This window comes from Stegastes partitus, unplaced genomic scaffold (assembly GCF_000690725.1).
Source record: "Stegastes partitus isolate 25-593 unplaced genomic scaffold, Stegastes_partitus-1.0.2 Scaffold273, whole genome shotgun sequence".
NCBI classification, from domain to species: domain Eukaryota; kingdom Metazoa; phylum Chordata; class Actinopteri; family Pomacentridae; genus Stegastes; species Stegastes partitus.
In genome coordinates, this window is record NW_007578004.1 from 239,957 (window position 1) to 258,303 (window position 18,347).

At 38.9% G+C, this 18,347-nt stretch overlaps 1 protein-coding gene across 1 annotated transcript in view; it reads left to right on the forward strand.

Annotated features, from left to right (window-relative positions):
• The window catches only part of vps37d (VPS37D subunit of ESCRT-I), a 50,544-nt gene extending 32,960 nt beyond the window's left edge, over positions 1 to 17,584 (forward strand). Inside the window, exon 4 of the mRNA XM_008282465.1 lies at positions 11,282 to 17,584. Coding sequence (XP_008280687.1) covers positions 11,282 to 11,821 — 540 coding nt within the window. The 3' untranslated portion in view covers positions 11,822 to 17,584. The remainder of the gene's footprint in view (positions 1 to 11,281) is intronic.
• The last annotated feature ends 763 nt before the right edge of the window (positions 17,585 to 18,347 follow it).

Consider the following 18,347-nt stretch of genomic DNA (forward strand, 5'->3'; position numbering starts at 1 on the left):
ACTGATGCTTGCCTGTGGGCCTGCATTGTGTAACTTTCATCACTGCTGCTCTGACATACATGTAGCGGCATGACAAGTGTGAGCTCACAGCATAGGCAGCTGCTGCTAGAAGCATATTTTTCATGATTCTGTCCAATTTGCGATGAATAGTAAATGCTGAGCGTCGTCGTAGATTCTTAAGCCAAGATGACAACATCTTTTAATGCTGTCGCCTTCAAATATGTTAATAGAAATTGTTTATTCTTGTCTTAGTTTGTTAATCTCATAGAGAACATCAGTCACAACCGCCTGTTGAGTCAGCTCCTGGCGGATTGTCGGAGGGGTTTTCACAGGCGTGTTTAACAGGAGTCCAGCTGAAGTGAAGAAATATTTTTCTTTTGGTTTAGTAACTGCTACAGAACACAAAAAGAGCCGCAGACACCATACCACACATTAGCTTTCTGACTAAAGTCTCCATCTTTTCTTGAAGGATGTACATGCTTAGCTTGTTGATCGAGCTACAAAAACATGCAAATAGTTGAGTTTATCAGCTTGAATACATAAATGTTACAGTGCTTAAGATTACAGTTTTAGTAGATATTTTAGTGGTTATAATAAACCTCATAACACAAGTTTAAAATGACATGTTTAGAGATTAAAAGCAGTTTGAGCAGCTACTTCTTGTGGAAGACAGCTGAGAAGATAAAAGCCACTCAAATAGACAAATTGTCAGAGTTAAGTTGGACGTCTTAATATATCTGTTGCACAAAGCTGTTTAGCTCTTGGCTATCTTGAGTGGGACTATTGGGAGTAAATCAAGGCTTTTTTCAAACCAAAATAGAACCCCTTCACTTTACCAGAACACATACAGTGAACAGTTTAACAGTGACATGGATATTTTACTGGAGAGCCAAGAAGTTAACAAAAAACATGGAAATGTGGTCTCGGAAAGCTCCTTCCCTTGTCATTGCTCACTCAACAATCTTATCAGCAAGCCACAAATTATAAGCCATGTTTTCATAGCATTACTTAATACATTTCCTGTTTTTCTTGTTTCATTATTTGCATGTGGAAGTTAATGAGTACAAATAAGGTTAGTGATTAAAACCAAAACAATATACCAGCCACAAGTAGTATCAACAACAAGGTTTGATGTCTGAAAATAATAGTAAAGATTCTAACTTTTGACTGCTTAAAAATGTCATTTCAGATGCCAACATGTTGAGGTCTGACGCTAAATGTTTTTTTGGCAGTAGTGGTTTACATTATGTCTGAGTAACCCTCCTGCAGCAGCTGTCAGTCAAACTCATACAACATTGTGCCCACTCAGGCTTGAAGGCTAAAGGATAAAGACAGTTTCTTTCAGTCATTGTTAAACTTATTAACAGCCAGTGTAAAAAAAAAATCAAGCGTGCCACTGATTTTATTCATGACAGCACTGAATTTTTGCAGAAAACTTGCAGATTTTTGCAATGTCATTTGGTCTTTAAACATCAAATTATATGTATAGCACTTTATATGTTTATGTTTTTATGCATCATACAATGTTTAAGACAGTTCATTCAGTGTGACAATGAGCCCAAACATGCTACCAGAGTCATATAAACCTAACTTCAGCCACAGACATGAGGAGAATTGGGGCTGTTTTAACCCTCTGAACACCAAAACTCAGTGGTTGGCTGGGAATACATGTTGTTGTTTTTTTTTTTTTAATCACTACAAAAGAACACCATTTACCAGAGGCAGAAACTGTGAAAAAAGAAAGAGTCATCAGATTTTCAACTTTCTGATCCTGGTCCTTGAACTACTCATCTGTCATGTGCTGCTCTGTTGAGAAAGTTATCCAAATTTAAGAGTAAAATCGTGATATTTAACTAAAATCCCTTTATTCCGCGTGTGTTATTTAATTATTCACCAAACATTGACTGAACCATATTCTGTAAAAAAAAATAAATAAATAATAATAATAATTTAAAAAAATTCTGTGTTCCTTGACACAACCATGAGACCAATAGTGATTCGGTGACCAACAGTTATGTGACAACAATTCAGGGACTTTTCTGTGTAACTGGGCTGAACTGCAGGCTGTGCAAGTAATAAAAAAACTAAACATTTAATATAATGTCTCTCCAATGTAATATATAATTTTTTTATTTTTCACAAGGGTGATCTGGCAGCAGCACACGTCCACAAATAAACACACAACAAAACAGTCACAAAATAAATATTAAATAATATATAAATATCTGTAGTATGGAGAGTCAACGTTACCCCCAGTATTGATAAAACCTTGAAAAAATATTGTCGATGTTGCTTACAGGTTTTTCAATTTTTGTAAAATAAATGATGATTTATATAACTCTTGATTTATGGCATTTTAATGTTAGCGTTCTGCACAGAAGACATTTTTGAGTTTTTTCTCCTAGCTATGGATGTGCTGTTTCCATTGAGCTGCAGGACTTGATGTTACAGTGAAAAATAAGCTCACAGTGAGTAGTAATGTTTCAGTGGGCACATCAAACATTGATAGGATCAAGAGTTTCTTTCCTGTTAACTGCACTTTGCATAAAATTAATGAATGATAACTGTTTGAACCTTAAGTTTAGAGCCTAAAATGTTTGCACACTTCTGTGTAGGCTTTAAGTGTTTGGAATATTCCAGTAGTGTAATGTGTAAATATAAAACACTTAAAAGTAGACTCTGAGAACTCCTTGTTAGAATAAAACAATAGCAGTTATGTTTGGATGGCCAGCATTATTTATCTCTGTCATGACGGTGTTCATTACAAACAGAAAACTTAAGCTCCCATAATTCATCACATTCACCTCTGTGAACGAGATGCATCGATCAGCGGCCCCGTTTAAATCCTGCATTTTTCACTTTGGCTTCAGTCATTACAGCGAGGGAGTCTTATTCACAGCTGAAACCCACACCACTGCTCCGGGCTCGGATTGATCCGCCTCCCCCACCTCACATGGCTGCGATCAATATCTCCATGACTCAGTCATTAGATCGACTGCCCACTGATTGATTAAGCAACACCCAGCACAAACCAAGCAGACTCGATGAATGACAAAACACCTCAACACAGACACATCAGTAAATATGTGATGCAGTTCTGCTGCTTTAATCTCTGTTTTACCTATCAGGGTAAATAAGCTCGTAACAGGATATAACAAGATGTTTGTAATTGTTGAAGCTGGACTGTGGATGAAAGAACTCTTACAATCACACTCCTTTGCGTGTTTAATCAGAGCTCTGTGATTCAGTAGGCCTGAATCAATACCAGTCTCTCTAATGTCTGTGTTGTGTGACTATCTATCTGGATCTCAGATTAAGCCCTCAGAGAGTCGTTGGTTCTGTGGAAAACCGTCTTGAATTTCATGGTCCTTCTTCAGCAACACTGACATCAAATACAGCAGCTTCCACAACATCCTCCTTCAGAATTCAGATTGATTCACAGTGGAGGCACCGTGGCCATAAAAATCAGGAAAAACTTGTTTTTTTTTTCCTTGGCAAACACAGATCCTAGTCTTTGAAGGCTCTGGGCAACAGCTTCCTCCTCTTTGCCCAAATTCAAACATGCTTTTTTTATATAAGATTCTTCGTCAAGTACCAACATGACCAAAGATGAAGGAAATAAAAGTTGTTTTTGTCTTTTGTGCTGATGTAAATCAAATCACCTGTCAGCCCCCAGCATGACTCTGTTTTACTTCATTTGTAATGATATCAGCCAACTTAGGAAAGTTGATAGCGGGAGCTGATAAAGGACTGCAGCCAAGAGGAGACTGACGTCGGTCCCTATTGCGGTTTTAATTTTTGTCATGGACACAAAACATCTAAAACAAAACCCCAAAAAACTGGTCAATGTCAGGATTCAGCTGAAATCTTAATTCCTTAATTGGTTTTCTTGTATATTTTCAATGTGATTAAGGTTTTTACTTCATATAATGTGTTAAAGATCAGTTCTGTTGTGAACAAATAGATGTTAAAATTGCAGCAAATAAGGCAAACACACTGGGCAGCTGCTCATCTGACTCAGTGACTAATAATTATTTCTATTGCAAATGAATCTACAGATTATTCACCTACTCATTTACTTCCTATTCAAAATGTCAGACTATTGTGAAAAAGGTGGCATTCAGTCAAATAACCTTTTTCTGAGCAGCAGTCAAAAGCTGTAAAATATTAATTTTGCCATCATATATGGCAAATAAAAGCAGCAAATATTCACATCTGAGAAAAGTGAAACCAGCAAATATTTGGCTTTTTTTTTTGCCAGCAATTAATTTTCTGTCACAGACTTTTGTTCCAATGCCGGAAAGTTTTTTTTTTTTTACATTTTAAAGAGGATTAGGGCCACTGAAGAAAAAAATAATAAAATTCTGAGAAAAAGTGAGAATTCTGAGATTAAAGTGAGAATTCTGACTTTTTCCGAGAACATTAAAAAATTAAATAAATTCCAGGAGATTTTTTTTTCAATCTCTGAAAAAATGTCAGAATTCTGAGATTAAAGTCAGAATTCTGACTATTTTTCAGAAATTGAAAAAAAAAAATCTTGGATTTTTTTAAAAATATATTGTTCTGGAAAAAAGTCAGAATTCTGACTTTAATCTCAGAATTCTGACTTTGAATTTTATTATTTTTTTCTTCAGTGGCCCTAATCCTCTTCCGTATAAAGGGATCGGAGCCTTTTTCGAAAGTCACCGTAGAACCTCTTTTGGGGCTGTTTTTGAAGGATAATAAAGCACTGAGGGTAGGTAAAAAAAAAAAACGATGTGTGGGGCTTAACATTGAATCATTAAATTTGGAGAGACATTTTTTCTGCCCTCTTGTTATCCCTGTAGAGTAGCAGTCAACTCTTGTCAAAAATCACCATCTTCAACATAAAATTCTCCAAATAGCCTCACACACAATAAAACCTCCATTGCTCAGTTTCCTTTGTGCTCATAGAACTGAGGGGTAAACTACGAAGCAAGTTTGGCATAGCCGGCCTTTCTTTTTGTAAGCTGGCTCGACAAAACCGAAAGCCCCAGCCAGAGATTACAGGTATCACGAAGGTGTTTATCAACTTTGTCAACTCAGGCTTTCTGCGTCAGACTCTGTGCGCGTTCACATAAAAAGGGGTGTTTAACACGTCACATGACTCTTCTTCTGCACAAAATGAACCAATCGTGTGCAGCTGCTTCAGTCAACATGTTGTTTTAATGGAGAGCAATGAGGATTTATTTATTTGTTTGTAACGGTAAAAAGCGCTGCTACTGCAAATTGTGAAAGACAGAAATGCCAGTAGAAAACTATTAAATGTGTTATAATATTCTATCATCGCAGCCGCATATTTCCAACTGACAGCTGCACGTGAAAGTTAAACTTTAAACTTCATACATTTAAACATAATCTTGTATTGAAGTGCATTTAAGTCTGACACTGTCCCATAATGCAGGAAATCACTTTAATTTTTGGCCAAATCGGAAAGAAACTAATGTTATTGATGGAATATTCTCTGTAACAAATACCAGCAGAAAAAAAATCATTTTCTCATCTGTGTTCTATCAGTTGCAGTCGCAGCAGTTTAAACAGACTTGACAGTACATCAGAGCCAAACATAAAAACATATGTATGTGATTTCTGCATCGTCAACTTAAACGTGATATTTACAATAGGACTGGACCCGAACATCAAAATATCCAAATATTCGAGCGATAGTTGTGGTATATGTTATATATTTGCCCGCAACCTGCCACCAGCCTGCGCACTCCCTCGCCGCCGATGGTGGCAACTGTGACCGCCAACCTAAACTGGCATCAGCAGCCAAATACTGCCTGTGTGGAGCACTCGGTCTCCGTCTCCGCCGACAGTGTGCGATATTGTAACTACACGGCTTCATTCAGTGATATTAGTAATACACAACTCAGTATGTTTGCAGATAAAAACACATTCCCTCAGCTGAGAATCTGTATCGCTCATAATTAATAGTCAGGAAACGATCTGGTTAGAGGGAGACGTTCTATCCAGCCAATTTAAATCTGAAACTCTGAACATAACCTGCTCCCGACCAGGTTAGCTCCACAGCACAAGTTACCACGGAGATGTAGCAGGTAAAAAGAGAGCCACCTTCATGATACTGAAAATTCTGAATTTAAGCTCACCACACCACACTATCCCACTAATCTGGCTTCATAGTACAGCCCTCTGCGGTTGCCTATTTGTTGTTGTTTTGGCACTCTAAGGGCTAACGTTGTGGTCAAATCTGTTCGATCCTACAAAGTTAAACCAGAAAAGTAGAAAGAAAAACAGTGTATAACAAAAGTGCAAAAATCATCCCAAAGAATTACTTTTGGATGCAGTTTGTTTGTATTTTTGCAGTAAACGGCTGTATTTTAAGTGGAGACTGACAAGAAGGAGACAGCTGATGAGGCACCAGGCTTCGTTATTTAATTATGCAGTGAAATCATTGATGCTGTAGTCAAAGCTGTGGCTCATTTTTATTTTACTTTATAAATGTGTGCTGCAGAGTGTGCAACATTACACTTATATATATGTATATATATATAAAATTATGTGTTCAGTTGAGGTGAAATTAAATGAGCTTTGCCTGTAGCAGCTGTTGAATATTACCAGTAAGGCAAATGCTGGGAGAGCTGATGCTGATATTTAATGGTGTCCATGCCAGATGGAGAGGCTCGCAAGTCACAGTGGGGGAAGACTCAGTGGGAGGAAATGTAATAAACCAGAAACTCCACCAATCACACGACAGTGACAGTTAATGGAGGGGTGGTGAGAGAACTTGTACCACAACAAACATCCGATTTAACAGTTGGTCTCTGATTTAACCCCTCACGGATTTCACGAAAAAAAGCCAAAACCAACAGTGAACTGAGGGGTATACTACGAAGCAAGTTTGACATAGCCAGGCTTTCTTTGTGTAAGCTGAATCGACAAAACCGAAAGCCCCAGCCAGAGATTACAGATATCACGAAGTTGACTGTAAACTCTCTTTCAACTCAGACTTTTTGCTTCAGACTCTGTGCGCGTTCACATGAAAAGGGGCGTTTAACGAGTCACGTGACTCTTCTTCTGCACAAAATGAAACCATCGTGTGCAGCTGCTTCAGTCAGCACATTGTTTTAAAGGGGAACAATGAGGAATACATATATTTTTTAAATGTGACGGTAAAAAGCGCTGCTACTGCAAATGGTGCAAGACGGGAATGCCGGTAGAAAACTGTTAAACGTGTTCATATATAATATTTTACCGATTTATTTCCAACTGCACGTTAAAGTTAAACTTTAAACATGATCTTGTATTGAAGTGCATTTAGGTCTTACACTGTCCTATAATGCAGAATATCACTTTATTGTTTGGCCCAATCAGAGCAAAATTAATGTAATTGATTGAGTATTTTCTATAATAAATACCAGTAGAATAATCCATTTTCTCATTTACAGTACCAGCAGTTTAAACGGACTTGACAGAAAATAGGGGCCAAACATAAAAGCACATTTATGAGATTTGTGCATCACCGGTCGTTGTGGTGGTATATGATATATATTCGCCCGCAACCCAAGCACTGCCTGTGCGGAGCACTGTGTCTCCGTCTCCGCTGACAGTGTGCGATATTGTAACTACACGGCTTCATTCAGTGATATTAGTAACACATCTCAGCATGTTTGCAGATAAAACACATTCCCTCAGCTGAGAATCTGCATCACTCATAAATAATAGTCAGGAAACGATCTGGTTAAAGGGAGACACTCTTTCCAGCCGATTTAAAAACGAAACTCTGAACATAACCTGCTCCCAACCAGGTTAGCTTCACAGCATAAGTTACCATGGAGATCTAACCTTTGTGGTACTGAAAACTCTGGCTTTAAACTCAACATACCTCACCAACCCACTAACCTCGCTTCGTAGTACAGCCCTCTGGTTCCTCGAACAAGTGTCTGCGTATTCACAACCAGATATAACTTTCTCCTCTGAGCCGCTAAGCAAATTACTGAGCTTTTGTTGAAAATGCAACGATATATTCATGACTTGTTTTTAAAGATTTATGTCTTCAGTAGGAACCTGCCTGAGGCTGAGTGCCTGAGATGGAGAATGTTTAGAGACAGACAAACTCAGGGTTTAGTTGATAGTAAGTAAAATAGAGAACAACACAGGCCTCATCTTTTAAATCAAGGAAACATCCAGTTTGTTAATGACTCCACGTGTTTCCCGTTTCTTGAAATTATGTAGGATCATAATCTTGAATCAGAACCATTTAAGAATTGTCGTACAGACTGTTCAGATTGGGTTTTTTTTCTTGGAAAATATCCCACCCCATTACTTTTCTTATCACAAGTCTCTCGTGTCAGTAGTCAAGTTCTATTACTCATTAATATGCAGTGTTGGACAGCAGGTCCACCTTCTCACGCTGCACCGCTCAGTGCATTTACATGCTCAGGAAAAAATCAGGTCACTGGGAGAAATCAGGTTACACGGGACATCGCAGATCACATGCGCAGCTGAAGCTATCAGTGAGTTCATTGACTGAACAATCCGTGGTAACCGTTTTGAAAGTCAAATAATCATTTTTCAGACAAAAAAAAAACAAAAAAACAATGAAAACCTCTGATGGATCCACGTTTTCAAATGTGAGGATTTGTTGCTTTTCTGTGGTTTAAACTAAATATATTTGGATTTTCGACAGTTGAAGACATTGGATTGAGGTTTAGGAGATATTCACATAGATATGTAGATGAACAAATAATCGTATCTGCATTTTTCATGTTGATGATTGTAGCTGATTTTCAGTGGTTTTGTGGTCTTTTGATGGAGGATGACAAATAACAGACCACACTAAATGAGTAATGATTAGTCTATTATTAGGTTAATTAACAGAACATTAAGTATAGCAAATAATTTGATAACCAGTTAATCTCATTTTAGGTAAAACAACCAAAAGCTGCAGCTGTATGCATCTAAAATGTGAATATTTGCTAATTTTATTTGTCTATTATAACATAAATTGAAAATTTTGTCACAAAACAGGCTTGGACCCAAGTGCAGACACCATGCAGGTAGGGATAAATTGAAATGAAACCAGGTTTATTTAAAAAATAAAACAAAATTCAAACTGTTAGAGAATAAAGAAACTAAACTCTAAGGAAGCTAAACAGGGGATAACTAACCTAATGCAAAGAGGAGACCTAGAAAAATACTTTAAAAAGTAATTAAACTAACTGTGGGACAGATACAAAAGAAGTACAGGGTGATGCTGGTAAAGATGAACAAGAACAGGAATACTCACTATACCAAAACTAACAAGGGTGGGAAAGGGCAGGCAGGCTTGGGGAACGCAGACTGGAGACAGGTTGTAGTCCGGTGGCAGGAGAAAGCTGGTTGGGGGAATGCAGGCTGAAGACAAGTTGACAGATGGCTGTGAAACAGGTAAATGGGATGATGACGTGGCGCACAGTGAACAGAAGTGCTGGTCTTTATGGGAAGGAGGTGATTGGGAGCAGGTGAGACAGGAGTTGCAGCTGTCAGTGATTGTGGTTGATTGGAGGACTGAGAGGCAGAGAGACAGACAGCGAGAGAAAAGCTGAGGCCAAGTCTGGGTGTGGGAGAGAGGAAGAGAAAAAGGGAGCCAGGCAGGGCTGAAACAGGGATCCTGACAAATTTAGATTTTTTTGAACGTTTCTTTATGTCACCTTTTTACATTTTTCACAATATTCTGCCATTTTATTGGCAAAGTCATCAAACTAATCTGCTCTCACTATATGTGTTGCACAATTTTGTCTTGATGTAACAATTTTCTTTGGTTGCTCCAAATTGTTATCATTTCATACCAACAAAGTACATCCTTTTCACATCACTTGCTAGTCATTCTTTCATCTTTTTCTGTTGAAGCGGGAGAAACACAGTTGATGTGGAGAGATTTCTGCCGGAGAAACCCGATCATTAAGCCACATACAGGTTTTAGTTGGTTATTTGAACTGACAGCGCAGTCGGACGAGAATATCTGCAGTGACAGAGCGGCGTACAGTATTTCTTTAAAGTGCTTACGTATACGCACAGGTTTTAAAAAATAGTCCAGTCGAGAAGCAGACGGATGGAAACAACGAGAGCTCTGTGTCAGTTTTAGCTGTACTGTAACTTAAAGTGAAATTATTAGAAATACAGTGACGAACAGCCAAGTGATCTTTACTTTCATTCTTCCGTGCTGATGCTGCAGCGATACTTTCCCCTTCTGAAATTGCTTCGTAGTATACATCACTGTGAAATTAGCTTCCACTGGTAGAAATACAGCTGTTAATAATGCCTCTCTAATCCCTCACCTCGGATATGGAAACATAATTTAGATTTTAAAAAATCAGCAACAGGAAATCCACAGTAACTTTAATGATATGTAAACATGCTGAATTAAAGCGACACGAAGCCTTATATCTGTATGTGTTGAAAGACACTGTGTTCACTTCCTTACAAAAAACCCCCCGAAAAAAAACAGGTATTCTTGCTTGCTGTAGACGGTAGCATTTTTTTGTGTGTGTTTTGGGGCTTTGGGGAAATATTACACATTAAATAACATGCGACTCTGGTCAAACACTGTCAGCAGTGTTGGCTACAGAGGCTTGGATGCGCTTTAAATGTGGAAATCTCAGGGGAGGATTTGAGTTAAATTAATTCTCTCCTGCTTTATAGCTGTTATGTATGAGAAGCAGTGACAAAAATGTGATATAAATGGCAATAAATACATGTGCTCAATTGTAGGCTTTAATGTCCCACCTGGTTTTTCTGGCCTTCTGTGGCCACTGTTCCTGTGAAGGTGTATTACATTGCATGTTTGTGGTTACAGAACTGAGTTTCAACGTAATTTGGTGAAAGCTATAGAGGCCCTGTGTGTTTTGGCAACAAACTTGTGAAATAAATCTGTGCCTTTTCATCACAGGCCTGTGTAAAACTGGATCAGCGAAGCAGTCGCTGTGGTTAATGCAGCCATTACTTCACAAAAATAACTTCTGTCCTCAACGCAGCGTCTCACATCCTGGGAACACATACAGAGATAGATCTCGAGGCTTTCAAGCTCTGCCAGATGTAACAGTTGCTGCACATGGGCCATTGTTAGCTGTGTGAAATGTACGTACAGTGAAATATTGTGGGGGGACAAGCTATGCCAAAGTTCATGGGTAAACATCCCCGAGCTGATCAAATCCTCTTTATACTTAGAGGAGTTTGTTTGAACCATTCCCCGCAGTCCGACCCCCCTTTGTGTGTTATTCTGTCTGCTGATGCCGGTTTATTTGTCTGCCCTGCTTCACAGGAGCTGCTGGAGAAGTTCATGGAGGGAAACATAAGCCTGGATGAGTTCTTGGACTCGTTCCAAAGCTCCAGGAAGACATATCACATCCGCCGGGCTCAAGCAGAGAAAATGCAGGAGGTTGCTCAGGCCAAGAAGCAGCTGAGCAAAACCAAGAGGTCGGAGGAGAGCAAAGTCCCGGAGGTGAAGAAGGACTCGGAGCAGCCACCGGAGCCTCAGCGGCCCAACGGGTTCGTGGCGCAGGGACCTCTCCGAGTGTTCCAGGTCCGCTACGGCCTCACGCCGGCCATCCTCCTGCCTCATTACCCCGTCTCCCCCCCAGCCTCGGCTCCAGGCCACCAGAGCAGTAACCCCCCTCCGGAGCCCCAGCTGGGACAGACCCACATCCTCAGCCCCAGCACCCCGCTGCCGGGACACGGCCATCCGGTTGGCCTCAGGGTCATTGGACAGCTATCGGGCGGCTGGCCAGCTAACGGGCGGCCGGTGCGAGTGCAGCAGCTTTACAGGCCAAACCCTCAACAGCCCGAACCGCCGTACCGATAAGCCCGAGGGGTGGGGGGGAGGATGAAAAGCCGGCTCGAGAGGTCTTCCAAGACGTGGAACCAAACAGTGGCTGTCAAAATCATGTAAGCAAAGACTGATCCAGAGACAGGCAGCACTGCAGACGCCCGTTTCTGTTCTCCATCCATGACACACAAATGTAACCATCAAGGGAAGCAGAGCAGAGGTAGTGAGGCGGCAGACCACAGAGGCAGGGAGGACTAGGGATGGGCAGCGATAGCCACTTCCAATATGGATCCGGTAAACCAGTCTATTGGATCTCTACTTATTCTTTCTCATTTGTGGAAAACACACAGGAAGCAGCTTCTCGTATCTGCTTAAAATGACACACATCTCCGGCTGCAGCTTGTCTCAGCTGCAGCTAATAAAAGTTTATTTGTAAGCTAAAGTGGTTCAGCCAGAGATGGGAACTTGTGCAAGAACATACACATTTTTCAGTGACATCTCTCCATAAAAGTTCGACAACAGATTCCTTACATACTCCAAACTGCACAGAATTGTGTTAAATTGCTTGTTTCAGCCTGTTGTTGGGGAGGTTTAAAAAATTATCACGAACATCATAAAAATGTTACCAAAGAAGAAAAATCACAACTCAGACCTGAAAGGTTGAGAGAAGTGGAATTAGAAACCCTGAACTATCAGAAATATTAAGAGTAAGCCACCAACAACTGTGATACAAATAAAAACTTAATATGATGCCAGATGCTAAAAACGTCTCTTTAAAGCAAAGCGGCTCTCGACTGAAATTTCAGGTCATCTGACAGTTACAGAAATATCAAAGCCCTTTTCAGACATGTGATACGTAACATTGCTGCTTCATGACTGTGTTAAAATGGCGGCATTCTGTTATTTAAATTTATGTTACATTTATGTTCCTCATGGCTTCATTCAGACTCATGAGCTGTGTTACCATAATGTATTTTTAAGTGCATTTTGAAGTATCACGTTCATGCAAATGGAAAAAAAAAATTTAAAAAGCATAAAGCGTAAAAAAATGAAAAAGTGTAAAGATTTTAAAAATCTTTACGCTTGCTTGAGGTAGCTTTTGACTTACGAAAAAAATTAATGCGCATAATGTGAGATGGAAATGAACATTTAACTTACATTGAAGATGAGCTGTTTCTGCTTCTTTCATTGTCTTTGGCAGCTGAAACATGGCCAATAGTAGCTGGCATGAAAGAATAATTCACAACTCTCCTGAATTATATAAATTTCTGAAGATTTTCCTCCATTTTTAGCTCGTAGACAGACTTGTTTGTGTTTTCTTCCTACTTTATGTGTTTTTGGTGATTGGCACACAGTTGGTTTTGTTCCTGCCTTCTTCTGCTTCGAGTAAATTTTGCAACATTTCAAAATTTCACTTCAGATTTGCTTGACAATTATATGGAAACACGGTTTGCAGGCAAGATTTGGCTGCATATCAGAGTTTAAGCAGCTACTAATTAAAGACTAAAAATAGCCTAATAAAACTATCCAACAAAGTATTCATATCATGAATATCAAACACGTGTTACAGATCAACAACCGTTGTGAGATGTTCATATTAATGGTTGCAGTAATGCTACTATCAAGACAGGCAGCTTTCTTCTTGTCCCCAGACACCATGCTGAATTTGTGTGCCCTTCCATTAATGCAGTTCAAACTAATGTTTCTAAGTCTGACCTGGTCGCAACTTTACAGAAAAGTGAGCAGAGATCTCATTGAAACACGAAGCCGCCAGATTCAAATGCTGTCAGATTATTGGAAAGGAGCACACGTCTGAAAGGGGTTGCAACCTGCAGCAGGTGGAGTTACCTTGTCAGGTGTTGTAACGGAAGGTGATTGAGGACAGAAACCTGCAAAAACCACCTGACGAAGCTGTTTTCTGAGATTATCTGAGAGAATTTACTCAACAACTACTGAAATGTATATATTTGTGCTGAAATATACCAATAAAATCTAAAAAAAAAATTAAATCTCAGTAAATTGGCATTTACTATGATAACATGGTGTAAATTAAAGTTTCATTTGTGTTTTATTTCAGCTAATTTTGGCATCATATTTGAACCTCAGGTTCGTTCAGATTCAGGTCAAATATATGTTTCATCCTCTGTGGAGAAAAAGAAGACAATGTATGTCAGACTGCTTGTGCATTACATTCGCAAGTCGCTCATCTGTGCCATTTAAGAACAAATCTGTGTTTTGTATTGTTTTTTGGGTTTTTTTGCATGAGCTCTGTTCTGCATTGTTCTGCAACGCAACCATGCTGCCACTGTGGATTGCGTTTCATAGCTCACAGTTTCTCCACAGAAGTGATGAGTTGATTAACAAGCTCCTCGTTAAAAATACCTTGAATATTTGCAGCGAGTAGCTGGTGAAGTACAGTAGCCTGCAGCAGTTAATTCAATGTGTCAGATACATTTAATTAACATTTCATATGTTACGCTGCTTGTCTCATTTCCATTAATTAGGCTGCCAATAAAACCTGTAGTGTTTCTCCTTTCTCAGCCAACAAAAGCTGATTAAACATCTCAGAGTTGTTGTTTTAACCTTTAGTTGCTGGAGATAAGATTCGACTCGGTGCTGGATTTCGACAAAACGCTATCGAACCCCATCCCTAGTGAGAAGACAGAAGTTTGCATTGTTATTTCTAATTATATTTTATAATTTACACTGATGGATGTGAAGCACAGGGTTGTGAAGCACATCTACGACGCTGGAGGGGAGGGAAAAAAAAGGATCTCATTGTTCATTCATACAGCTTAGGACAGAGAGAGGCTTTGTCAGATACGAGGAGTCATCAAAATGAACGATGACATCAATAAAGTGGCGTTTAATATAAACTCTCATTGTTTTTCATCTTACCAAATAACGCAGTGACATTCACACTTGGAATCATTCCCGAGATCATTAATGCTGATACGAGATCACTGCCGAGCAAATATCAAACAAAGACATACTGCAGAGCAGTGCAGGTGGTATTTATTAATAATTTCCCGGACTATAACCTGTCAATATTATTTGCAATGTCATGTGTGTTTGAATTACGGTCGATTACCCAAAGCCTTCTGCCTTCTTGTGCAATTTCATTAACAGTGTTGCGGCTCGCACCAGTGAGCGATTTATTTATTCATGTAAATCCTATTTTAAATGGCTGACTTCAAAGCGTCTTGTTTACCGTGCTAAATGAAGAGCCGCTTCTCCTTTCAAGGCAGCCAGTGTTTTTATTTCTCCCTCCAAGTGAGCTGCAGAGTGAGGGGAATTTAATCTCTATGAGAATGCCAGCGCTCTGCGAGCCCACAGTCCAATCACAAGGAGGTTTAGGAGGTTTCCTTCTTCATTTCATTCTCCTTTTTCCTCATCATCCATCCTGCAGCCTTTAAAAGGAAAAGCTTCAGATTGTAGTTGCAATGATTCTGTTCTTGAACGTACATTTCGCTTATAAATAACTCATAAGTGCATGCTTACTACAGCTTGACAAAGTACATGAAAATGCCTTTTACAGGCCAGTGCCCAGTTGCATAAAACATCTTCCACTGTAAGGAAATCGTTTTAATTTAACTTGGAAAACATCCTTAAATAAGTAAGGATGCATTTCAAGGCTCTGAGGATTTCTTTAAAGGGGAAATCCTGTCGGTTTTTTGTTTGTTTGTTTGTTTTTTTCTTACAACTAGGGTCACATTTTTGTAATTTCAGCTGTCTTTTCTGTCTAATAACATGCAGAAAGTAAAATCCCAAACTTCTCAATAAAACTAACACAGATTTACTCCAAATTCATTTCGGTAACTCTGCAAACAACTTTGCACTGCAGCTCTCTCTTCTGAAAGGTTAATGTTTGCATCCCTACAAGTAAAAGAAGGCCTTGTTAACTGAAGTAGAAAGCAACAAAAGGTCACTTACAAGATCGCGTATTACCTGGAATTTAAACTGACCAACCAATGCTTCTGTCAAAGACATGCAGCTTCTGTTACAAACTAATGAGCTATATAGATGCTTTTTACATTATTAGCCTTGTTTTCTGTGTTTTTATGTCTGTTTTGCATTTTTGTGTTCTTATTTATTATGAGGTAAACAATTAAATAAACAAAACATAAGTTGTCAGACACGTTGTTAAGAAGATTATCCAAATTTATTTGAAACAGAAAAAGATTTTCCTTAAATTCTCCTTTTTATTGCTGCCTTGTTTTTGTGTTATGACTGATAAAAAAGTGATGGCTAAAACTCTGACAAAAAGATCTGGCTGTTCTTTTAAAGTCTGTCTTCAGGTGCGCAAACATCCTGAACAATAAAAAGAGAGAAATGCGCTTAAGGTACTTTTTTTTTTTTTTTTTTATTGGTGAAAAAGATGGAAGTGTGTTTAAAAAAGGGTTTGGTAACAGGTAACACCCAGTATTCCATTTTGTTTGTTGACTGCATGATATTTTTGGAGTCAAACCTCAACATCAGCTTCTTTTCTTCATTGCTTTCAATTTTGTTTTTGAAATTATGTTCATTTAATGTCATGCCTTTTGATCACAGAGTTTCATTATATCCTGACATACCTCTTTTAATGTGCACATTAATTAACACCAGCAACGTGTCGAAATCACTCTGTTTTTTAAAATATATTTCTTGCAACACCCTTAAAGGAAAAGGAATACATTTTGGGACATATGTTTGTGAGTCAGTTAAAAAAAGATTCATATTAACTTCATGTCTGCTTTAATATGAAGTTAGGAAAAGGAACCAGTTTCACAAGGATGTAGAAGACTTCTGTGTGGTGTTGGATTAGTCTGAATTGTTCTCATAGATTACTCTCCTACATGTTAGTTTCACAAGGACAGCTTCTAAGTTAGTCACACCTCCAGGATAAGTTACTGACTAGGATGTTTCCAAACTCCTCTGTATTATCTTCAGCACCAAATCCTTAGAGCGATTAGGCGTGTTCTGTGCTAAAAATTAAAAATTCTTTTTTAGCATCTTCCAAAAACACATTTGTGGATCTTTTTGAATGTTTTTCACGCTCTTGTTGATCAATTTTCTCAGTAACACAAATGTTAAATTCCTCAAAAAGGCAAATGTTTTTATCCAGAATTCATCACAAATTAGTTTTGTTTGTGCAACAGATCCATTTAGGTGTCTATATGAAGACTAAATGCATACTCAAAGACTTTCTTTGTGAAATTGGCCACAGGAGACAGTTAGCTTTCACTTTACCACCTGTTTCCGGTCTTTGTGCTAAGCTAAGCTAACCAGCTGCTGGTTGTGTGTGCTTGGCATACTGAAAAAGCATATTTCCTGAAATGTTGATTTCTTCCTTTAACCGCAGCATCAAAATGAAAGAAAATGAATGTTTAAAAACTTGATCCGGACGTGAACCTTTGATGCATCTGGGCACTGGCTCCAACCAAACTTGCAGTTGTGCATCCACTCAGGGTCTTAGGGAGGGAAAAAACTGCAGTCTCGCTTGTTATCCTGTAGCACAGATGGACCCAGGGTGCCAGTGAGCTCGTACCCATGGATGTCATGTTGCCCCCTTTTACAGGACGCTCTGCCCATAACACCATAACACCAAGTCACCTCCTCAGACATCCCACTGCTGCGTAGAGATTTTACCGAATGAACGTTCAAATGCTGTTACTGCTCAAACTCCTGACAGTGATTTTTTTTTTTGTAACAGTGCTGTCTGAATCCTCCAAATTCACTGTTTTTTTGTTTTTTTTTATTCAGACCTGATGGATGCTTATGTGTTTGGAATATCCTGATGTAAAGTGCTTGTTTCTGCGACTGTGGTTTTGTTTGTCCAGTCTGTTATGTTGTGTGTCTCTTTTCTAACTTGGACTACTCCCAGCAGCCTTCTAAAAATAACAAAAAAAGATCAGTAGTAAAACAGATGTTGCTTTAAATTTAAATAAAGTGCAGCCACTCACTGAACCAAACACCCTTGAACGTTTCAGACAATCTGCATCTCAGCATCTCTGATGAAGGGGTCTGTGGCTGCAGGCTTTCATACTAGATGATTATGAGCAATGTCAAAGCCGATCAGCGCAGCAGTGAGTGAAGACGAGCTAATAATATCCAAGTTAACTTGTTTGCGTCCCTTCTGCAGTTTATGCTGTGGGACAGTATGTGTGAGTGGATTCGCGTGGCTGTCAGAACCTGTCAGAACAGAAAGAGCTGAAAGAGGAAAATGTCAGCTCCTTGATCTGATTAAACAAAGACAAGGAAAAATAATGTGACTCCTATGTGTAAATAAAAGAAAATGAGGCCTCCTATATAAAGTAATTATGGATTGATAGTGAGAAAAAAGTTTTAGTTCTCTATAAAACCTTTCACAACAGTACACAGTTGACTTGGAGACTTGTTTTGTATACATTAGTTATGATTAACATTAAAGGGCTCTTCAGTTGTACCACTTACATACATACATTTTGTCACGTAAATCCCATTTAGCAAACTAAAATCTCCAGTGTAAGTTTTGTGCTGCACAACACGTGGCAGTGATGTGCTGTGACGGCTACTTTCCAACCCAAAATAATTACACTAAATG